Raw genomic sequence first — 24,193 nt, 5'->3', positions numbered from 1 at the left:
TCTGTTCTTTTAATTGAAATTATTGCTTTTCCTGCCTCTAAACAGAATCATTATTTAGAGAGCTTATAGTCAAAATGATACAGGTTGGTATTGGTACATGTGTTTCTCCTATAATTAGCACTTCCCCTGAGAAATGGAAGCAATTCTGTATATCTGTCACAAGAACTGGGTGGTTTTAAGTGGTTAATTTAGTTTTCTACTGAAATCTCTATTGTTAGTAAAAATCAAACCTTTGAGACTGCATGATGCTCAACCCATAAAGAATGTTCAAGTCATATTTGTTGATCGAATTGCTTAGATTCTCTTGGGAAATGTTGATTTTTCAAGTTTAAAAATTGTATTGCAGTCAGATCTATCAAATTTTTCCCTTTGTTTTTTGCTTTTGACAATATGCTTAGAAAGCTTTCCCACTTTCAGATATTGTAAACATTACATGTGTCTTTAAAATGTTTATTATTATATATTTAGATTTGTTATTTCATATTTAGTCCATCTGGAATTTGGTGAATGACAAGAAGTAACAATTCCAATTAAGTTCTTTAACCATTGGTTAATTCTTTATTGAATACAATAATGCTTTCTCAACTGAATTGAAACACTTAACAGTGATTAATTTTTAGGATTCTTTGACATTGATGTTCAGCAAAGCAAAGGTTATGATCTTGAGTAAAAAATTCATAAACAGTTTTATTTTTTCATATTTTTATTTTATTTCTTCATGGAAAAGCTGTGTGCAGATTTAACATTTTAAACAAAGATAAGATTTCTGGGACTTGTTATAGAATTGATTTTTATCTGGGTTCTAGAAATGAAATTTGGGTAAGATAATATTCTCATTAAGATTTTTAAGTGCTACTTACCTATTATAGGGTAATTTAAATTAAAAAGAAGACATATTTAACAAAAAGGGCATTCTTTTTGTGTCGTTTTATAATCAGATTTTTAAACTTAATATTATATCATGAACATTTATGTTAGTATTGATAATATAAGAAAAAGAAATAAAGCAAAGCTTTATCACCTTTAAAGATAGATAACCCAGTGTTCTGTTATATTGATTTATCATAATTCCTTTCATTCTGTTGTTAGACATTTAGGTTGATTTGTGTAATGAGGTAAACCTGGGATGCTTTTCCAGAAACGCATAATACATTTCTGAGAATTTCAGGAGATAAGAGGAAGTTCTAAAGTAAAAGAACGTCCAAGAGATTTCAGCCCTTGAACTACTGTAGCAGAGCAGATGACAGTCTCTGTATATTGTGCCTCAAGTTTCTTTTTTCCTTGTGTGAATCAGGAAGATGTCTATACATTAACTTTGTTTAGACATTCTTTTTTTTTTTTTTTGGCCACTTTGTGTGCCACACAGGATCTTAGTTCCTTGACTGGTGATTGAACCCATGCTCCCTGCAATGTTAACTTTATTTAGAACTAGAATAGGACCAGCATCACTTTGCTTTTATGAAGAAAAAGAATGAAGGGATAACACTCTATATTGTCAAAAATAGCCTGGTAATGAGACACAGTGACTCCTGCTGTGTGTGATTTTCTGTGAGTACCTTGAGGTCTGTGGAGGTTATTTGGCAGAAGAGAAAGGCTACATTATTCCCTGGGGTTCCTTGTGAGAGGCCCTAATTCTGTGGAAGCAGACTAGGTCAGTCTTAAGGTAGCTGCTGGTTTGGAAAATGATTCATTATGGAGAGCAGTCACTCTAGCTGCTTCAGATAAAATAACGTCATCAATGTACACTGGAAATTTAACTATAATTATTTGATATAACTTACAGGGAGAGAGATCCTACTCTAGTACATAAGAGAGTGCTTTTCTCCCAGAGCCCAGGCCTTAAATTCGTGCCTTTCTGCTTACCTTTCCTTCCTCTTTTTTTTTTTTTTGGTCTAAAACTGATTGTAAGCAGGTTTAGGGTGGATAGTCGGTCTCAGTCTTCAACTAAGGACCCATAGTTGTAATAACCAAAATGCTCGTGCCTGTTGTAGGACGTGAATGCTCCTCGAGGAGCTAGGCAGCCCTTGGCGACCCCATCCGTCCAGCCCTCTCTTCAGCCAGCCCATCCAGTGCTCCCACAGATGACCTCACAAGGTAAGGAACCCCTCTGAGGCTCTGTGGTCTTAAATTGGGTTGGTACCAAAATTATCATCACTGTACTCTAAAATATTAGGCTGTATTATTTTAGTACTGAGAACTGGACTAGAGTATAAAACTTCCCAGACTGTCCCTGGATAGGGCATTTTCAGACCTGAGATGTATTTGGTCTGCCTGCTGTGTCTTCTGCTGTGTTGCATTCTTAGGTTTTGAAACTGGCACTCAGCTGATGAGCCATCTCCCTGTGTGTAATTCTGCACTTCCTGTCAGCTGATGGGGTCATAGGTCTGAATCTCGTGCACCCAAAAACACCCAGTTTCCTTTCACTAGCCCAGTAGGTTTGGATCCTACTTGCTGAGATCCAGTAGGTCTGGTTTTAGGAGAATTAGGTGAGACAAGTGGTCAAGTGTGAAGGGTGCTGGTGTGTAAGGTGATAGTCCGGACTTGTACCAAGAAGTGGGGAGTAGGTTTAACAGTGAAAACTTTTTGCTGTATCTTAGCACCTCAGCCACCTGCTTCCGGCCTCCAAACACCATCTGCTGCTTTGGTGCAAGTTGCATCTCTTGATTCCCACTCAGCTGTATCTGGAAATGCCCAGTCCTTTCAGGTAACATTTTTTAACCATGTCAGTTATATGCTGTCATTTATTATTGTTCTATACAGTCTCTTTTTCTCTTTTTGCTCAATTTGTACAGCAGCAGTTCCCCCCAGAGCTTAAAATTTTTCCCCTTCCTGAACCACCACATTTTCGTGTCTAAACAAGCAAAGGATTGCCTGCCTTGCCGGTTGTTGTCAAGATTAAATTTGAGAACCAGCAAAACACCTGGACAAGGCCTGAGAGTGAAAGCTGACTGATGTTTGTTTCCCTTCCTTTTCACACACGTCTAATTTAGAGACGTATATTCAAGTCTTCTGTGTTCTTCTCTATCAAACAGCTGATAGGCTAAGACTGTGCTCTACACTCAGTAGAATGGTTGTGGTGGAGGGGCAGTGGGGGAGGCTGTATACAAATACAGCTGAACTCGAATTGTTTAGTTATCCTCCAGAGGTGAGCTCTTAAAAGTAGGTTTTTTGTTTTTGTTTTTGTTTTTTTTTCTGTTTTCATAGGAAGCAGTGGCAACAGCCTATGTGTCTCTGCTGACAGTTTGCCAGGACAGTAGACTCTTTCTTTTGCCCAACACATTTGATGGATAAGACTTAACTCCCCATGATAAAAGACTCTCACTTCTTTGGTGATTCTTCATGTGGGGTGCAGGAGGGTGACGGGGAAGGGGTCAGAGCAATGGTGGTCAGCCAATGCCTCATTAGTAAGGGTGCATCAGAAATGAGAAAAGTCCTAGCTTGGCCTCTCTCACTCCTGAATGGACCTAATGGAGAGTTATATCCTGTATACTGAGATTCTTCTTTAGTAATGGCTGGGTAGTTATACCTGTTCCTGGAAACGAGCTGTATTTCCTTAATTCAAGGAAGAATAACCATCATTATTAAAATGATAGCTGCTGTTTATTGAACACTAATTGTCTTCCAGGCACTTACTTACCAGGGGGTTAGGAACTTTAGCTATCTGTCACTTCATTTAGCCCATACAACAACCGTAAGAAGTGGTATTGTTATTTTCATTTAATTGTTGAGGTGACTGAGGCTCAGAGGAAATGAGAGTGCTTGGTCATACAGATAAACATCAGAATCTAGCTAGGCAGAGGCATCCTTTGGAAACTAGTGGATTTAGTTTGGAATCAGAACGCCTCTTTTTTTACTTTAATGAAACCAAGTAGAGTTTGGTTAGTTTTAAAATGTCTCAGACCATCTATTGGCCCAATGGCTGAGGGATGAATTCCTACTGAATTAAATCATCACAAGAGGACTGGGGAGTAACCTGAGATGCCCGTAAGGCTTTAGTGACTAGCATCACTAAATGCCAGGAATGAATTACATCATTCCTCTCCTGCTGCAGTTACTGTCCAATACCAAACCCTGGTCTATCCATCTCCAGCTTCAATACGTTTGAGTCTCCTTCCAGTTTACCTACCTTATTCCATCAAAGACAAGCTAAGCAGAAAAGAGAGAGATGAATGTTTTGTAAACCGGCTGTAATTTGGCCTCTTCTCAGCCCTATGCAGGTGTGCAGGCCTACGCTTACCCCCAGGCACCAGCTGTCACTTCCCAGCTGCAGCCCGTTCGGCCCTTGTACCCCGCACCACTCTCGCAGCCTCCTCATTTTCAAGGTAGGCATTTCTCATCTTCTGCTCTTGCTGGGCTTCCCCATCTCCCTTCGGTTCTCATTTTGACTCCAGTAGATCTCTGCCATTTTTGTCTTTTCTTTTTTAAGAAGCTTAGTTGAGGTATGACTTACATACCATGGAGTTCACTAGTTTTTTTCCTTTCTTTTTTAAAATGTAATAAAGATTTATTTCTTGTGCATGCTACATGTCCATTATGGGTAGACTGGAAGTTGGGTCATGCCTGGTCATCACTCTGGAAGGAGGTTCCTGGAGCAGGAACTCTCTGAAACACTGACCTTTGCGAGTTTTGTGTGGATCCATATGTTCCTTTCTGCTGGTCAGGGACTCCTGTCCTCTGTCAGCTGGTGCTCTGTGAGATCCTCTATATCTGAAGATGTATCCCTAATGAATCAATGGAGAGAAAAGTACCCCACATCCACCGACTCCTCTGTGTCTTGTCATCTCCCCAATTCACTGGTTATAAGTGTACAAGTCAATGACTTTTTTTTTTTAGTCTACACAGTTGTGCAGACATCACCACGATCCAACTTTAGAACATTTCCAGCATCCCCCTCAAAGCCCTTCTGACTGTTTTGTTTCTTGCATTTTTTTCCTCCCAGCCCTTTAAATTCCTCTCTAAGAGTTGCTCTGTAGAGTTCTTAGTAGATAGTAAAAGAGGAAAATATTGGAAGAAATTGGGAGAAAGCATGGCTGTTTAGTATCTCATATGAGAGCTACTTTGTTACAAGTTTAAAGTTGTGAAAAGAATATACTTTTATAAAAAGTCCACACAAAAGAGTGTGAAATAAAACTTTACTGTCTTCCATCTTTAAACCCCCTTGACCTTAGGAAGCAGTCACTTGAGTAACTTTTCAGGTATCTTGTATACATGTACAGTATGGTTGCCTTGTGTAAATACGAAGCAAAATAAGTGTATGCAGCTGGGATGGTATCCTGCCTTCTTCTGAAGCTTGTGTTTTGCATAGTGATCACTTTGAGTATTAGGACAGGGGTAGAAAGAAGCAAGAATATCCCCAACGAAATGTAAGGTCCGGGAGTGGTTAAGAGTTTCCTGTGTGTATCCTTGGTCTGGAAGCCCTGCTCTTTTCCATCTGGGAAACTACTAAATCTGTAATCTCTTCTGAGAAGCCTTCCCTGTTACCATCCCTGCCTCTCCTTCCAGAGATGTAAATGTATATGTGTCACTAAAAAGTTAATGTTGCTGTTCTCTGTGCTCCTTTTTGTACCTTGTAACCTGGTACACGGTTCATTCTTTGCACTTACAACAAACACTCTGTTACAGTGATCTGTTTACATGGGAGTCTCCTCACCAGGCTAAGCTTATCAAGGGCAGGAACCATGTTTCACTCGTTGCTTTATCCCTGGTACCTGATCCTATGCCTGGCATGCAGTTGGGTGAATGGAGAAGCAATCTGAGCTGCTAATGGCCCCACGTGTGCTCTGGAACCAGACTGTACCGCTGGTTGCATGCTGCAGGAGCACATCGTGGTTATTGTTAGCTTTGGAGCCCTTTGACCTTTACCACTGCTCCGTCTTCTCCTGACAGTGTGACTCACCGCCAGCCTTTCCTAGTCTTTGGAAATGTTCACTTCTTTCTTTCCTCTGCTGATAGAGCTATTGGCTTTTCCTCATTCAGTGTCCTCTGTTACAGTTTCATAAGTTTCTTCTTGGCTTTTGTCTGTTTAGGATCAGGTGACATGGCTTCATTTCTCATGACTGAAGCCCGGCAACATAACACTGAAATTCGGATGGCAGTCAGCAAAGTGGCCGATAAAATGGATCATCTAATGACTAAGGTAACGGAGTCATCTCATTTTGAAAGTAAGGGTATAAAGTGAATTCCCTGGTGGTCCAGTGGTTAGGAATCATTGCTTTCACTGATTCAGTCCCTTGTTGGGGAACTAAGATCTGAAAAGCCGTGCATGGTACATCCAAAAAAAATTAAGTGGGGGTATAAAGAGGGAGTACAAAAAGACAGCCTCCAGCACTATGGGTAAACTCTTTATTGTTTTCTGTATTCATAGTGCGTGCTCAGTCACTCAGCTGTGTCCAGCTCTTTGTGACCCTATGAACTGTAACTTGCCAGGCTCTTCTGTCCTTGGGATTCTCCAGGCAAGAATACTGGCATGGGTTGCCATTCCCTTCTCCAAGGGATCTTCCCCACCGAGGGATTGAACCTGCGTCTCCTGCATTGCAGGCAAATTGTTTACCACTGAGCCACCTGTGAAGCCCCGTATTGGTAGTGGTTAGTAGTTATTTCCCAAAGGAGTTGCTTTATTTAGGGATACAGTTAGCAGAAGAAAACTCCTGCTTACATTAGAGATTGTCTCAGAAACTTAACAACCCTCTCAGTGGTCAGATCTTGGATACATTGTATTTCTCCTTGCAAAAATTTCATTAAAATGAAAATTAATTTTAATTAAATTAATTCATTTAATTCATTAATTTTAATGAAATTTTAAAGACTTTTCTGGCACTAATTTTGTAGGTTGAAGAGTTACAGAAGCATAGTGCTGGCAATTCCCTGCTCATTCCCAGCATGTCGGTGACCATGGAAACAAGCATGATTATGAGCAACATACAACGAATTATTCAGGTGAGAGTGGTCTCAGCCTGGAGATCTTCCCGTGCTCTGTCCAGAGATGTACTGCCTTTAAAACCTCCACTCCAGGAATAAGAGCATGTAATAAATGCTCACGCTCCATGGAATTGGGAAATTTTGGAAAATCCACTGTGGCTTAATCTAGTCCAAGTGACATCACTCTGTGATCAGAAGGAAGCATTTCTCTTTTCACCATATATCAAAAATTCACTTCACTTTATAGCCATTTATATGTTTAGTCTGTTAGATATAGTGATTTGTATCCATCAGGTAGAATTTGATATGTTGTTGTAAGTATTTATATTTATCTGGGCAGAAGTTCTAGGTTTTTTTAACAGTATCACCCATCCGTTCAAGTTGATTCCCTTTAATCTGATGCTTTTCTCTTAAAAACTTCAGTTTTACACATCACATATTTTTGAATTTAGGAAAATGAAAGGTTGAAGCAAGAGATCCTTGAAAAGAGCAGTCGGATAGAAGAACAGAATGACAAGATTAGTGAACTAATTGAACGAAATCAGAGGTAATGACAGGTATGGGGCACTGGCTAGGATGAGCAGAAAAGGGTTTAGCTTGTAAATGCCCAAGTTCAGTGAACATTTGTTCAGGGGGGTTTGTGTATGTTTCTGCTCTTTTCTGCTTCCTGCCTGTTGCATGAATGACTTCTTGGTGACGGAGAGGGATTTCAGGAGAGAGGGCTCAGGAGGCTACAACAGAACACACACCCGTGTTTGAGTCCACGCTCTGCTCCTCATTTGTTCTGTGGCTTTGGGCATTTTATTTATTCCTTTTGGCTCTAGTTTCCTCATCTGTAAAAGTAGTGTTAATGCCTAGAAAACTCTGATGTCAGCTCTTCTGTCTTCTGTGTGGGCTGGGCTGACTCTGTTTTATCAACCAGAACTTCACAGATTTCCACATAAACCCAAGCACTGTATAATTTTTCTAGATACTTCTGAAAAAGAATTTTGGGGGAGTGGTCAGGAGAACATGTCACAGCATATAGCATTTCATTTTAAAAATACCGTTTTCCATATTTCTTTTCTTCAGTGTCCCTTATCTCCCACATGGAGGAGGGGAGGGAATTTTCTTCTCTTCCTTCCTTGCAGCCTTCATATTCCTATCTATCTCTTTCTTCTCTCATTTCCCCTCACTACACCTGATCGAATTCCTCTCCTCTTTATTCTACACATTCAAAGCAGTTCACCCCTGGGCCCAGGTTCCTGCCTCCAAACTTGATTACCGCAGATCTTAGGAAAAGGAACTGCTTTCGGATTGTTGCTGATGATGGAGCAGAGCAGTGCTCTGGCTGCACCTTGGGTTGTGCCTGCTCTGCATGGAGCGCCTGATACATGTTTTCTTTTCCCCTCCTTATTTCATAGATATGTTGAGCAGAGTAACCTGATGATGGAGAAGAGGAACAACTCACTTCAAACTGCCACAGAAAACACACAGGCAAGAGTTTTGCATGCTGAGCAAGAGAAGGTAAAGAAACCGGGGAGAGAAAAGCCCAAGTCAGGATGTGTAGAGCCAAGGAGTGTGTCCTCTGTACGTACTTACCAGTCTCCTTTTGAGCAGAATTTTTGCCATTGTCGGGAAGAGAACTAGAAATCTCCCAGCAGATTTTTAATATATCCACCATCCAGATTTCTGTTTTTTAAATACGTTACAGTTAGTTGACTCAGAAGAAATCACTGTTCTTAGTAATTTGGTTAAGGTGAGGATTAACCCAATTTATTAGAAAGGAATCCTATTCTGCTGAAAAATCAGCAACAGTTTCTGTTATGCCACGTAACACATATTTATTGTGAAGTTTGAGATGGTTTAAGTAAGCAATCCTTCATCTGTGTCTGCCAGAGCATTTTAAAGTACTGCTGTTTGACTTCAGTCAGCTCAGAATTATGTATTTTGACCTGTTTCTGAAGTAGCTGTTAGGAAGACTGCTGAGGGTCTTGGGTTGAGGAGGACTGGTTTGGAAGCCCCATTCTTCCTGTCTTTGCCGCAGTGACACTGTTTATCTGGAATGAGTTCCTTCCTGTTTGGCCTCTCCCTCATCAGCTGGGAGATTGCAAGCCTTCATCTGCTGTTTTTTCAGAGGTTTAAGAAGTAGCTTATATTTTGTATTTGAATATTTTTTTAAAACAAGAAAAGTTAAGGTAGGATGCACTTTATAACTTTACACACTTTTTTACATTTTGGTAGTGACAAGGATTCCTTTCTTGGGTCTCATTGCTGTTATTCTTTATGTTCTCTTAGCTAGTATCCAGTCAAGTAATAATAATAATAATAATAATTTAAAAGTGGACACCTTATCCCCAGATAAGCTGTGTTTTGCCGAGTCCAGTCTTGACCCTGAATCTTCCCCATTGCTACTTGACACTGCCCTTTGTTTGTCGTGGCTGAGTCCCAAAGCCTGGGTCCCCACTCCCCATGAAGTCTACTTTTTTTTACTATTTCTCTTTCATCTACTTTTATTTGCTTTCTCTTTCCTAACAAGGCAGCCACATATCTTACTTGTTGTGGCTGTTAACTATTATTCAGGTCTACAATTGATTATATAACTTGTTCTAGATCAGTGGTTCCCAAATACTGGTTTGGCTGCCTCAAAATCACTTAGGGAGCTTGATCAAAAATATACATCTGTAAGCTTCACCTTGAGATTCTAATCCAACATTTCTAACTGAGGTCTGAATCTGAACTTTTAAAAGGCTCCCCTTGATTCTGAGACAGAGCCAGGTAGGAGGCACTGCTCTTATGAGTGATTTCTTTTGCCACAGTCTGTGGAGGTGGCAGCTGCCACACCTTTGTTTTTAGCAGGCTCACAATGTGGCTCCCATTCTGGGTGTCAGTGGTATGTGTGCATGTGAGTGTGTATTCCAGTCAGACTTTATTCACAGACATAGACAGCAAGCCAGTTTGACCTGCAGGTGATAACTTGCCAATCCCCTGAATTAGCTAACTAATCCACCCAAATGCTTATTGATAAACTCCAAAAGTGTCTGGTACAGTACATGAACCTGGTCAATGCTCTACTTACAATAGCCAAAACAGTAGTGATAATAACAAAAACAGTACTACCTGTTGTTGTTTGGTCGCTAAGTCATGTCTGACTCTTTGTGACCCTGTAGACTGGGGTACCAGGCTTCCCTGTCCTTTACTATCTCCTGGAATTTGCTCAAACTCATGTCCATTGAGTCAGTGATGCTATCTAACCATCTCATCCTCTGCCACCCTGTTCACCTGTCAAAGACCTCCTCGGTCCTAGGCACCATGCTTACACAGATCTGTTTGATGACATCTCCTGGGCTGAATATCAGGAGATAGTCTTGATATTCTTGATGAGTCAGGTACCATATACATGCTTCACTTGGTCTCCTTTATTCCAGTAAAACTTATCGAGCCTTGACTCTCCCATTTTTCTTTTGATCCACCTCTTAAGAGTCTTCCCTGTGATATCTCTCCTCTTAAATGGAAATAATCAAGGTTCTTTCATGCCTGGAGGTACTTCTCTGCCTGCAAGCACAGTTCAGAAACCTGTGGTTATATGCTCAATGAATATTTGGTAAATGAAATTATTTTTCTCTATGGCAGTATTAATATTTCCACATAAAACCATGGAATAATGGTTAAAACTGGAGAGAAGTTACAGTTCATCTAGTTTGATATTCTTTTCCAGAAGAGCAAGCTGAGGCCCAGGTAGAGTAAAAGACTTGCCTGGGGTCTCACCTGCAGCTGGCTGTGTCCTTTTCCCTTTGCCAGATGGCCATCTTTCTTCGGTACCATGTTCCTCCTCCTATCCCGAATGCTTTTTCCCTTGTTTTTCTGAATTCTTGGTTCTTTCTTGTCATGGCTTCCTTTTCCCAGCTCTCCATGTCAGCAGTGGAATTTGATCCCAGGTGCGAACCAGGGAGCTGTCCTATCCACTGTGTAGGTTTTTGATATTTTCCTTCTCATTTGATATTGCAGACCCTTACTTAAAACAATCATAATTTACACACCCACACACATGTGCACACAGATGAACATACATATACATATTTATATATATTCACACATTTCTTTCTGATTACAAACATTGCATCTGTTTCTTCCAGGAAATACAGATAAGCAAGCATAAAACATAACTCACAAATTATCCTCCCACTCAGAGATGCCCTTGTGCTTAGATTCTTCGCAACCCCACGGACTATAGCCTGCCAGGCTCCGCAGTCCATGGGATTTTCCAGGCAAGAAGACTGGAATGGGTTGCCATCTCCTATTCCCAAGGGATCTTCCTGACCCAGGGATCAAACCCACGTCTCTTGCATCTCCTGCATTGGCAGGTGGATTCTTTACCACTGAGCCACCTGGGAAGCCCCACACTCAAAGATAATTTTTATGTGTATCATTCATCCCTTAACAGTTTTCGCTATGTGTGTGTTTGGGAGAGAGTATTACTTGCTTGTAAGAGGCCTTTCTCTATTAGGGCCTGAGTCAAGAGCTTTTGAGTGATCTTCCATTCTGCTTGTTCTTGGTGAGAGTGAGCACTGCCTCTCCTCTGGAATTTGTCCCCTCCCATGGTCTTAGCTGCTCCGAGGTGCTATGTGAACGGTCTTCACTCTGATTTTAGTGAACTCTGGAGCTATGATGAATACGGAGCTCTCTGAGCATTGTGTTAGTTCAGTTTCTACCAGGCCACTTGGGACAGGACAGTGAGTAAAACTTTTATTCTACTTGTGGCAGATGAAAACCCTCTTCTGTCTGGAAATTCAAGCTGCCATTGTCCTCTGTGTTTAACAGATGAAAACGTAAGGCTGCTGAACAGCAAAAATAAGTATCTTAGAGCTCACTCTGAAGGATGTTGTTAAAAAATTTATTCTGATACTTACTAAAACCATAAGGGAGACTTTTGTTTAAGACTGTTGATATAGATGAGAGTTCTGTGGTGGCCTTGGGGTTAGGATTCTAGGCTTTTACTGCTGTGGCCTGGGTTCAGTCTGTGGTTGAGGAACTGAGATCCTGCAAGTCACAAGGCACAGACAAAAATCAAAAGACTACTGCAACAGGTACGAAAGATTGGGCTCAGCTCTAAACACAATAAGGGCAAGAGAGCAAGTAGGGAATTTACAGCCACGGAACAGAGTGAGAGGGTCAGTGGATGGAAAATTACTAAGAGGAGAATCATAGGAAGGGGGATTCTTGCTAACGACAGGCCAAGGACTTAGATAGCAAAGGTTGGGATGAAGAGCTGTGATCAGTTATCAGGGGTAGAGATTCTCTCTAAACTGACATAGCAGGATTCTTGCTAAAACTGGGCTGGTCAGGCCAAAGACAGGGTGGGGAGACCAAGGCTAAGTGCTCTGAGGCCCTGACTTGAAGTTTGGTCAGAGAGAGCCTTTGCCTGTGGACGCTCATATGCTCATTCCTAGCCTATTTCTTTTTACTTTGTGTACCATTTGTTTTATTTCCTCCACCTTTAAGAGAGCCAAAATATCAGATTTTAAATGCAAGCTAGAAACCTGATTAAGGCTTTGGAATAAAGTTTAAAACTGAGGTGGGCACAGTGACAACCCTAAGAAGGGACAAGTGATACCAAGAAAGGAGACAGCAGTAGAAATGCATGTGCAGTACGGTCGTCTAGGGAGGAGTAATGGTGGAAGCCGTACAGTATGGAGAGATGGTCCCACCCCAGATACACCCTGCTGTCCGGAAGTCACGCCCGTCGGAGCCGTCATGCACTGCCTTTCCTGCCCTGTTTTGACAGGAGCTCGTCCGTGCAGGTGAAATGAATGTGGCATTTGTCACTTGTTTCCCATTCCTTTTCACTGACTATCCTTTCGTTTGCATCATCACCCTTAATACACAAAACACAGTAGATGATTTTTCCAGGGGGTCATTTTGGTTTCATCGAATGTAACTTGAGAATATTTAGCTCCTGTTTGGCCAGTACGAGCCCCATTTAAAATGCATTGAGCAGCCAAAGAAGTTGGAGTGTTCCTTTCTTTTATTACCACTGTTCTTCCCAAAACCCTCAACACAGTTACTCTGACGTGACTGGTCTTTATAGTACCATTAGTACCACAGTGCTCAGGAGAAGTTAGAGACTGAGAAGTGGATTGCCATTGAAAGCATTCAATTTAAAATTTAAAATGCTCTTTTCTTCTTCTTCTTTTTTTTTAAAAAAGATTGTCCTTTATAGGAAAACTAGAAAATGGCAAGAATACCATTTTTACAAGGTAATTCTCAGGTCAGAGACCTTGCACATTTGAGGGCTTGATTTTGATTTAGTGCAGGTCGAAGGTGGCCTTAGCTCTCTTCCCACCAGTTCAGCCAGCACAGAGTATGTGAGCTTGGGGCATCACCATGTTTAAAGTGATGTCGTACTCTGTCGCTTTTCAGGCCAAGGTGACGGAGGAGCTCGCTGCTGCCACTGCACAGGTCTCTCATCTGCACCTGAAAATGACGGCCCACCAAAAGAAAGAAACAGAGCTGCAGGTCCAGCTCACAGAGAGCCTGAAGGAGACAGACCTCCTCAGGGGCCAGCTCGCCCAACTGCAGGCAGAGCTCTCAGGTACGCCCTTGTGGAGGGGGCTGGGACTGTGACCAAGTAAGCGTAAGGAATTACACTGTTTCCTTCCCCTCGGTCCGTCTGACAGAAGGCTCATGAAGGTTATGAAGGATGAAGCCCAAAATTGAGGTGAACCAGTATAAACCTACAGGATTGACATAAATGACAAGAGAACTGCCCGTCCATTTAGTGCCACCAAGTGGCCACAGTTCTGCTTTGTTTGGTCAAGTGTTCAGTCTCTTTGGTACTTGGGATTGGCCTCACAGGCCTTGAAGAAATAATCTAACTTGTGACTAACCTAATTGAGGGGTTCCTCTAACTTGTGACTCAGTAGAGGCTTAAGAAGGTGCTTCCTGCATTGGTTGCCTCTTTCCTAGAGGATGGATTGCAGTCTTTCAGCCTGGCGCTCAAGGCCCCTCCACCTTGGCTTATTTCCTGTTATGCTGCTTAATTCATCGTAGCTCTGGGCATACTAGCCAGCCTGCTGCTTCAGCATATCCTGTATTTGTCTTGCTTTTTATCAATACTGTTCTCCGGACTTGTGGTGTGCCCACCATCACCAAGATTTACCTCTAGTTCTCTCCAAAAACTGCCTCTTGCAGAAACTTCACCCTTTTTTTTGCCTCTAGAATATTTGATCTCCTTTAAAGTCTTGCATCTCTGAGTGCATTATTATGACCATTTTCAGAGTTAGCCTTTGATCAGCACTACTTGTGTGTCTGTTTTCCCTTCTATAATGCAAGCCTCTGAAGGGCAAATATGATGCCTTGCTCATCTTGTGAAGTCCTCCCCTTAGTACTAGTTCAGTGCCTGGCGCAAAGGTGCTGCTCGTCACATGGTGAAAAACAGATTTGTGAAGACTGGCATGTTGATTCATCCACCACCTTGTAAAAATAAATGTAGAAGGCACAAATGGGACCAGTGGGTCAGGTATGGCAAGAACAGCAACAGTTAAGAAACAAAATTCACTTGCCCAAAAGAGAGCTAAAAAACACTGATCTCAGTTGGTGAAGTGATACCTTGAAGATAAATCCTTTCCTTCTTAGAGCATCACTTGAGCAAACTTGAGGGAAAATCTTAGATTCAAATATCATACTGATATCTTCTTTCCTGTTTTCACAGTGCCCTGTGACAGTTACCTTAAGGGTACCATAAAAATCTCAAAAGTTTTCCAACAAAATTAATTTTGATGCATTACATTTTAAAAATTACTATTTTTCTATTGAAGTATAGTTGATTTACAATGTTTTACAATATTGTGTTAATTACTACTATACAGCAGAGTGATTCAGTTATACATATATATGTATATATTCTTTTTTTAAAATCTTTTCCATTATGGTTTATCATAGGGCTGTTACCCCTATGGCACAGATATCCCTCTGTGCCATACAGTAGGACCTTGTTTGATGTATTACATTTTAAAGAAATTTTCCAAATAGCTTTATTTGAGAAGGAGTGTTTAGAAAACAGACTATTGATAGAATGTCCCAGCTACCAAGAAAGTTGAGAATATCTTACCAGGCATTGAGAAAGGGCCTGGACTAAACAAAGATCTCAGTGTGTTGAGTCCCGTGGGTTGAGATGATGACTGACATGGAACTGAGGGACGGATACATTTCAGGGGTGATCTCTGACTGCTTGCTACACTTCTCTTCCATTTTGTGTGTGTCAGAGCTGACCTGTAGGTACAGAGATAAATATGGATGGGTGTGGAAGTCAGCGGGTCAGTTTATGGCTTGATAAGCCTGTTGCTGGTCAGTGAGGTGATGCTGGAAGAAGTGAGTGGAAGAGGCTCGTGTGGGAGGGTTGGAAGATGAGAGAACGCAGTTTTGAAGGGGCTGTCGGGATGCCGTACAGCCCAGGGCAGCTCTGGTTCTACAGCCAAGCCTTCGTGCTGTCATATCTCAGAGCTCCAAGAAACCTCCCAGCAAGTGCAGTCCAAACTCAAGAGTGAAAAGCAGAGCCGCAGACAGCTGGAACTCAGGGTGACCTCCCTGGAGGAGGAGCTGACTGACCTGCGAACTGAGAAGGAGTCTCTGGAAAAGGTAAGCTCTCCATCTGAAGTTTCTCTGTTGTACCCAGCTGGCCAGAGTGGGCTGTTTCATAAACATTATTATTTTCCTTTTAAAAAGTACTGTAGCGTGTGCTCACTGTAACATACAAATAATACAGAAAAATATAAAATAAAAAATGAAATTTATGTTTTCCTCTTCTCTACACTAGAGGCAAGAACTATAAAAAAATGTGTGATTATTCTTCCAGATTGTTTTCTTTGTGTATAATATATACATGCACATAGCACGCATGTGTGTATGTATAAAGTATATGTTTACACATATGTGTACACTCATAACATTTTTAATAATAATGTGATCACTTTTAATACTTTAAAGATTGTATTGTGGCCGTTATACTGATAAGAATGAGAGCTTTCTCATTCTTTGTAACTACTACAGAGTAGGCTGCTGCAAGGCTGTACCATAATTATATTTGACTATTCACCTGTTGATGGATATTTCTAACTGTTCACTGTTTCAAACATTGCTTTCGTGGATACCTTTGTACTATATAACTTTTTTTGCAAATTCATTTGAGCATTTCCATAAAAATGGATTGCTTGAATTTGAATTGCTGCATCAGAGAAAATTCTCAACATTTAAATTTTTAAAATAAATGTTGCCAGATTATCCTAGAGTATGTTAGCTTACATTTCCAGTTCTGTGTAAGCAAGCCTATTTCTCCATTATTTTTCCAACTCTGCCTGTATAAGTTTTTACAATCTTTCATAATAGGTGAAATATGCTTATCTTTAGGTGTATTTTTGTTCGTAGTAAAGCTCATATATTTAACACCTATTTGTATTTCCTCTGTTATAAACACTATTAAAGTGCTACTCCTTTGTCAGTCATAGGTGTTTCAAATATTTTTCTAGTTTGATGTTTTTTAACCTTATTTAGTGATATTTTTTGTTATTTTATAAATTTAACGCTAGGATAATACTAGCCCCATTGAACAAATTGGGAACATTTCAATCTTTTTCTATATTTTGGTACAGCTTAGATATGAAAAGAGTGGTCTGTTTCTGAGCTTTTAATAAAACTCTCTAGTAAAGCCCTTTTGCCTAATGCCCTTTTAGAGGATAAATCTTGGTCTGTACTTTGTTTCTTCCATAATTTTATCAGGTTAGTTCTTTCTGATTTTGAGGGCTGTTTCAATTTTTCATTGTTCTCGATACTCCTACAGTGATCACCCTTGTAACACATAATCTTTATGATCTACTGCTTCCTTAAAATAAAGTCTAATTTGTGTAATTTCTGGGTGTGTGTATGTATTTTGAAGGTCCTGTCACAGAATTGTGACTTTCTTACCAGCAGATTGTGAAAGATGTTCCTCAGAGATGAGGAACATCTTAACAGTGGTAGGTATACAGGGAAATAAGATAAAGTAAATAAAGCTTTACCTTATTTAAATAAATAAATAAATAAAGCTCTTCTAGTTTACCTTCTTATTGTCGCAGTTTTTTTTTTTCCCCTGCCAGTAGTCGAGAATGTGAAATATATTGGGGAAACTAAACTGAAAAAATGAATTGTTTCCATTAATGAAGTAAGGACCCAGTGATGTTAATAGCTAGCACCACCATCACCATCACCATCTCCATTTATCTTCTTCAAACAACTGGAGCTGATGACGGTTCTCTTGTTCCTAAGAACCTCTTAGAAAGGAAAAAGAAGTCCGCTCAAGAGCGCTGCCAGGCTGAGGAGGAGATAGACGAAATTCGCAAATCACACCAGGAGGAACTGGACAAACTTCGACAGCTCTTGAAGAAGGCTCGGGTGTCCACCGACCAAGCAGCTGCAGAGCAGGTAATGGGAAAATGAGGCTGGGAAATCAAGGGCAGTGGCAGGACACAGCTAATCTCTAGTCATTTGACAGCAGCCTTTCTTTTTGTAAGTTTCTGCATTCATGTTTATATGTTGTATGTTCTTTAGTTAGAGTGAATTGGTGTCCTTCATCTGATCATCTGTGGAATTTTGGAGGGAAATAAGTTTCTTCTGTTTAAAAAGGTCTGAGGGTCCAGATCCTGAAAAGTATGATCATATTATGGCCCTGGGGACCTGTCTATAGACAGTCACCCCTTTATCTGGTTGTAGTACCTTTTGGAGTCCTGACAACCAAGGTCTTCCAGATGGTTGTTTCTCTGCCAAATCTGGGCTCTTAACTTCTTTGCCTTATTAAAGATGGGGTTTCCCAAGATGCAGTTAGACCCCCCATGATACAGTGATTACTTTCTCTTGGCAGCTGTCTCTAGTACAGGCTGAGCTGCAGACCCAGTGGGAAGCCAAGTGTGAGCAGCTGCTGGCCTCTGCCAAGAATGAACACCTGCAGCAGTACCAGGAGGTGTGTACACAGAGAGATGCCAGTCAGCAGCAGCTGCTCCAGCTGGAGGAGAAGGTGAGCGTTTTCCCTTGGACTAAGTCCAGGGGATAAATAAGCCCAGGCAATTTAAGGTAAACAGGTTGTTCAAGTCTTGTAGATCCTTTTGTACCCAAAAGATGTTAATCACTTTTGAAAACAGAATCATACTTGTCAGCTCTCTGGTTGATCAAGTCATATTACACGTACTCATTTGGGATGACAGGTCAGTGACTTAGAAAAAGAAAAAGCAGCATTCATGTTTTGGACTATGTTTTCCATTATAATTTGATCCTTCATTTATTAAGCAAATACTTATTGAGTGCCAGTTATGTTCCAGGCACTGTGTTAGGGAAAAGGCTTACAAAGAACACTCCTCAGGAGTCTCACAATCAAGAAAGGGAGACCGAGAAACAAAGATAAGCATTAAATGCTGTGAGGCCCAGAAGAGGAAGTGCCCAGGGGAACAAAGCCAAGAGGGACAAGGAGCTTTGATGAGGTGGGGAAGGCCGCAGGTGTTCTGGGCAAAGGCCCTGAGATGGGCTGGAGCACAGGTGTGGTGGAATCATCTGGCATAAAACGAGAAAGAGAAGGAGGGATGGCTTACCACCATGTATGGAAGTCCTCATATCTGGAGGTCAGTTAAAGTGTCCAGTTGAAAATCTTCCACTCAGAGATGAGGAAGGCAGTCTTGGTGGTGACCGTTCATATGTCTATGTGACTAGGGTTATCAGACCCTTCCTCCCATTTTTCATCATATTCTTGACCTAACTAGGAACAAGGCACGTGACCTTGTTGGGAAAGAGGAGATGGAGTGGTGAGTTGGGACTGAGTGATGAGGAAATGGAGTGCTCTGGGTCAGCAGGCCCAGGGTGGGGGTGGAGGGGTGTGGATGTCAGCAGGCCAACGTGAGGTTGACACGTAAAGCTTAGGATGCTTCTCCTCCTCCTGGGCTTCCTGACCTTCACCTGGAAGCCCAGGTTCCCAGGCCACAGCCACAGCCTATTCGTTTTTGCAGTGTTCAGCCCTCCAGGCCCAAGTCACATCCCTGAGAGAGCAAAATGCACAGCACGTCAAGGACCTAGAGAGCAAGGCCCAGATGTCTGGGGTCGAAGCCACTGCCGCTGACCCCTCAGAAAAGGTGAGCTGACGTTTCAGAGACGTGAACCGTGTCCTACAGGGCGCTCGCGTTTGCAGAGCAGGCCCGTGGAAAGGGCTTTGTCGTCAGTGTGCTGTGTCGTTAGCTTGTTGTCCGATCCACCACCATCTGACCTGCTGCTGCTGCTAAGTCGCTTCAGTCGTGTCTGACTCTGTGCCACCCCATAGACGGCAGCCCACCAGGCTCCCCCATCCCTGGGATTCTCCAGGCAAGAACACGGGAGTGGGTTGCCATTTCCTTCTCCAATGCATGAAAGTGAAAAGTGAAAGTGAAGTCTCTCAGTCGTGTCCGACTCTTAGTGACCCCATGGACCGCAGCCCACCAGGCTCCCCCGTCCCTGGGATTCTCCAGGCAAGAACACTGGAGTGGGGTGCCATTTCCTTCTCCAGTGCATGAAAGTGAAAAGTGAAGGTGAAGTCTCTCAGTCGTATCCGACTCTTAGTGACCCCATGGACCACAGCCTACCAGGCTCCTCCACCCATGGGATTTGCCAGGCAAGAGTACTGGAGTTGGGTGCCATTGCCTTCTCCGACCATCTGACTTAAATCAGAGTTAACCCATTGGAACCTGTCTGTTTGGTGGCAAACCCAAAGAGCCCCATGCTGAGGTCTTGACAGGTGAGGGAAATGTTTCTAAGTCATAGGAGAGGAGTGGGGAGCGTGCCAGCCTCTTCTGGCCACTCGTCCTCGTAGCCTGTGGCAGCTCCAGTGGTGGCCTCAGTGGGAGGGTGGCATCGGGGAGCCGTCTTTGAGAGTCTTAAGCACACACACTCCGCAGCTTACCCGCCCTTCCTATACCCTTCTGTCGAGTGCTGCTCGTTATTCAACATTGTCCCCTCCACAGTGTCAGCCTTCGGGGTCTCAGTTCCTGACCAGCTGTGTCTCACTGCAGAGTCCTAGGAGGGCTTCACTGAAGCCTTCCAGACCTCTCTCTGGAATTTATTTATTTAACATCTAATTCATTTGGCCGCGCTGAGTCTTTGTTGTGGCATGTGGTATCTCGTTCCCTGACCAGGAAGGGAACCCGAGCCCCCTGTGTTGCGAGCCCAGTCCTAGCTACTGAACCACCGGAGCGAAGCCCCTCTCTGGAATCTACATGCGTCCCTCAGTCGCTTGACTTTGGCAGCATGCATTTTGATCTTGTTTTCTCTCTCCTCGCGTGGTTGTGCAGGTCAAGAAGATAATGAACCAGGTGTTTCAGTCCTTGCGGGGAGAGTTTGAGCTGGAGGAGTCTTACAGTGGCAGGACCGTTCTGGGGACCGTCATGAATACCATCAAGGTACAGCCGGCCATCGTTTGTGTCATTGAGACAGGTATCTCATTGCTTAAGTGCCGTAGGAGAGGATCCTGACTGAAAAGTTATTCAGGATTGTTGATCAGTAACTAGGATGTCTGTACAGATACGGGCAGCCTCTTTTGAGAGGAAGAAACAAAGGCATTTGTACTGAAAAATAACAAACAGAACAACAGAGTTACTTGAACTCAGTGACCAATTGTGTTAATAGAGACTGAAGAACTAGGAGTGCCTCCGTTTCTGGTCAGTGATCCTCTCCTCCTTCTTGGCTTTTGAACAGATGGTAACCCTTCGGCTGTTAAACCAACATGAGCAAGAGAAAGGAGAGAGCAGCAATGAAGAGGAAGAGGAAGAAGACGAGGCGCAACCTCGGAGCCCTTCGGGACAGTCTCAGGCACCCTTGGACGGGGAGAGCCAGGGGCCCCCTGCAGTGCTGTCGGAGCGGGTGGTCCAGGAAGATGCCCCGCTGTCTCCTCAGGGCTGCCCCACTCCCCAGGATGACGCACAGAGAAGGGAAGGGGAGCCCTCAGAAACAGAGGCAAGCTTAGAGATAAAAGAATGTTCGGTCCCTCCCGAACTGGCTTGCCTCCCCTCCCGAAGAGCTCTGGGGCCCCCAACTTCAATTCCCCCCAGGCCTCCAGGCCCCGTAGCTGTGGACTCTGAGGGCGAGGAAGCACTGGGAGACGCCCATGTCAGGGAGGAAGAAAGCTCCACGAGACTGTCCCTGACCTCAGACCCCGAGAAGGTGGACCCACTGGCCATGGGGCCTGAAAGTCCAGGAGGAGAGCCTCAGCCTCCAGAGCTCCAGGAAGACAGGGATGTCACAAGCTCGGCTGCTCCCTCCCAGGAACCGTGCGGCCCAGAGGCAGCTCCGGCAGCTGTGGGAGCAGCACTTGGATCTGAACACTGTTCTCAGCATTCCAGGTGTGTCCCCTGAGCAGTTTGAGGAGCAGGCGGCTGCCTGTGGAGGTTGTCTCCAGTTTTTCCAGGGCAGGTGATTCATCCTCAGAGACTGGCTGGCTGGCTGAATCACTCATTCATTCACGTATTTACTCGGTACCTGCTATGTAATAGGCTCTGTGGGAGTGTGGGAGGCAAGGTGGAGTTGGTTTTTGACTTGAAGAGCTTACAGTCTATTAGGGAAGACAACTGCTTATACAGTTGACCTTGAACAACACAGGAGTTAAGGGTGCTGACCCTGTGTGTGTAACTTACAGTTGGCTCATCTCCAGATTCAAGTGGGGTCGCAAAAAGTCAGACACGATTTAGCGACTGGACACCCCCATACTCACCCAACTGCAAATCGTGTTTATTGAAAAAAGTCTATATATCAGTGGACCTACATGATTCAAACCTGTATTCATCAGGAGTCAACTGTATGTTATAAATGCATGATAATTGCTTTCTAAAAAAAGAAAGAAAGAATCAAGGTTATAATAGAGAATAAAGGGGGACTTATTCTACTTTAGGTAGGGTGACTAGGGAAGGATTCCGAGAAGGTGACATGTAAACTGAGACCTGAAGGATGGATAGGAGCCTTCTATGCCAAGAGTGGGCAGGAGCGTTTGCAGAAAGCAAGGCCAGCACGCACAAGGCCCTGCGGTAGGGGGTGCGTGACGCAGTCCAGGAAGAAGGCACAGTGGGTGGGAGAACAGTGGTGTTATGCCAAGGTTGGAGAACTTGGTAGGAGCCAAGTCATGTGAGATTTTGTTGTCACTGTTAGAAGTTTGGACTTTAAGGGCAGTGAGCAGCTTTTGAGGGGATTTAAGCACAGGAGTGATGTGACTGATTTACTGGCTTTAAAAGATTGCTCTGGCTGTAGGTTATGGAGGGAGTCAAGAGTGCTGGGGGTGAGTGTGGAGAAGTGGGGGGATTCCTGGGCAGTCACTGCAGCTGTTGGATATTTAGCCAGAGCCTGTGGGCCCTGTGGCCTGGGGCAGAACATTTTCCTATGACTTGATTTTCCTGATTTTTCTTTCAGCCTCTCTGAGGATGAAGAGGATGAACTGTTTAAAGGGGCATCTCTGAAAGTTCCGAAGCCCAAAGCACAGGCTGAGGAGGAGGATGAAGACGAAGTGGTAAGGAACTCCCAGGCCCTGCCAAGTCCTCACGCCGCCCCCGGGGGGCCCCTCCCCGCTGGCTGTGAGAAGAGGAAGGGGGTCTGCTGGTGGCCCACCCCCTGGGCTCTGTGTTCAGGGCCCTGTGCGAGCAGGCTTGGGGCTGGGAGGGAGCAGCTCTGTAAGCCTGGTGGGGATGGGCAGATACCACTCTATTCTTGAAAAAGGATCACAGTCTCCACTCATGCAGCAGTAATTTCTACTTGAAGAAAGTTGGGCTGCTTAGTCCCATATTAGAATGCTAAAGCCTCAGGTTTCCGGACCTCAACTCGGCTAAGGTGTTTTATTTTAGAATTGGAAAGGACTTTGAAGATCTTCTTGTCTGGCATCTGTATTCATAGACAGACAGGTTCAGAAGGATGATTTACCTAAAGCCACAGAGTGAGTTAATGGTATAGCTAGGACTCAAACCCCAGGCTCCTACTCAGACCACCTGTTTCTAAGCATTTTCTGCTTCATCAGCCTGCTTTCCAACCTGCTGCCTTGTTTTGTTATCACAATATCCCTGGGCAGAGAATGGATTAAGTACTGATAGTGTAGGGCTTCCCTGGTGGCTCAGTGACAAAGTATCCACCTGCCAGTACAGGAGACACAGGGTACACGGGCTCGGTCCCTGGGTTGGGAACATTCCCCTGGAGTAGGAAATGGCAACCCACTCCAGTAATTTTGCCTGGGAAACCCCCGGCAGGCCACAGTCAGTGGGGCCACAAAGAGGCAGACACAACTTAGCGAGTAAAACAACAGCAACAGCGCTGATAGGGCAGCCTCACTTTACAGAGCTCCAGAGTTAAGGCCAGAAAGGTGATCTGCTGATGAAGCCTGGATCAGAACCCCGTTTCTCGCATTCATGGTCCCCGTTGTGCTAAGTTACAAGCATTCTTAGCTCTCTTTAGGACGTTTGACTGTTGTGATAATTTCACTAGGGTAAAATGTGGGTGGAGAACACAGATCAGAGTCAGGCTCAGTCCATCCCAGGAACAGAAATATGAGGTGAATGGGGGCAGATTTTCTCCCCTTTTGTATCCACCAAAATGGATTCTGCCTTTTGCCAAGACCTTGGGAAAACGGCTGTGGCAGAGCTGGGATCCGGCTCCTATGGACCAGAACCCTTCTCTCTTGCCTATGTTTCCCCTGGAAAGCGCGGTGGTTCCTCTATTGGCCTTTCTTCCCAAGAATTACATTTTCATTTGAGAGTTCTGAATATGAACAAAAAGCCAATTGAGTATCTCAAGTGGCTGTCCTATATATGGATGGAGTTTTCTGACTTTAGCAGAACATTATTGGTGTTAATACTAATATCATCAAGTTAATGTCTGTTTTTTGGGTACTCTGAAAACTAGAGACATTTAATCTTCTGCCAGTTCAGTGAAATGTAGGCACTTTTATTCCATTTTGTAGAAAGACGGCCACGGCTCTGGAACATTAAATGGCTGATCCAAGGTTCTATAGTGGTGGATGCACACCAGAACCTCAGCTGGAACAAAACAGAAGCAGTGAGCCACATTTTAAGATCCCATACCATCAGAGTTTAGAGATCACTTCACTGATGCCCAGGGAGAGGTTCATGGTCTGTTAGTTGGGGGTGGAGATGCAATTAGCCCAGGGACCTCTGACCACATCACACCACCTTCCTTTGGCTGGCCCTGGGAAGTCCGATCCCGGGCCAGAGTAGTTCACCAGAGCAGAAGGTACCTTACTTAGTAGAGAACACTCGGGAGTGCC

At 43.4% G+C, this 24,193-nt stretch overlaps 1 protein-coding gene across 5 annotated transcripts in view; it reads left to right on the top strand.

The window, feature by feature from the left end:
* FKBP15 (FKBP prolyl isomerase family member 15) overlaps nucleotides 1–24,193 on the top strand; it is a 57,597-nt gene that overhangs the window by 32,025 nt on the left and 1,379 nt on the right. For 3 of the 5 annotated variants that reach the window (XM_044940468.2, XM_044940467.2, XM_044940469.2), the window contains 15 exons: nucleotides 1,992–2,094; nucleotides 2,598–2,704; nucleotides 4,208–4,322; nucleotides 6,027–6,136; nucleotides 6,829–6,936; nucleotides 7,371–7,465; nucleotides 8,322–8,487; nucleotides 13,318–13,489; nucleotides 15,398–15,534; nucleotides 17,197–17,352; nucleotides 17,789–17,941; nucleotides 18,921–19,043; nucleotides 20,232–20,339; nucleotides 20,635–21,278; nucleotides 22,336–22,432. In XM_044940468.2, the coding sequence (XP_044796403.2) occupies nucleotides 1,992–2,094; nucleotides 2,598–2,704; nucleotides 4,208–4,322; nucleotides 6,027–6,136; nucleotides 6,829–6,936; nucleotides 7,371–7,465; nucleotides 8,322–8,487; nucleotides 13,318–13,489; nucleotides 15,398–15,534; nucleotides 17,197–17,352; nucleotides 17,789–17,941; nucleotides 18,921–19,043; nucleotides 20,232–20,339; nucleotides 20,635–21,278; nucleotides 22,336–22,432 (2,394 nt within the window). The remainder of the gene's footprint in view (nucleotides 1–1,991; nucleotides 2,095–2,597; nucleotides 2,705–4,207; nucleotides 4,323–6,026; nucleotides 6,137–6,828; nucleotides 6,937–7,370; nucleotides 7,466–8,321; nucleotides 8,488–13,317; nucleotides 13,490–15,397; nucleotides 15,535–17,196; nucleotides 17,353–17,788; nucleotides 17,942–18,920; nucleotides 19,044–20,231; nucleotides 20,340–20,634; nucleotides 21,279–22,335; nucleotides 22,433–24,193) is intronic. The other 2 variants (XM_006061253.4, XM_006061252.4) reach the window with 2 other exon arrangements.

Source organism: Bubalus bubalis, chromosome 3 (assembly GCF_019923935.1).
Source record: "Bubalus bubalis isolate 160015118507 breed Murrah chromosome 3, NDDB_SH_1, whole genome shotgun sequence".
Taxonomy (NCBI): domain Eukaryota; kingdom Metazoa; phylum Chordata; class Mammalia; order Artiodactyla; family Bovidae; genus Bubalus; species Bubalus bubalis.
Note: the sequence above shows the minus strand (reverse complement) of the source record. Positions and strands in the feature narration are given on the sequence as shown.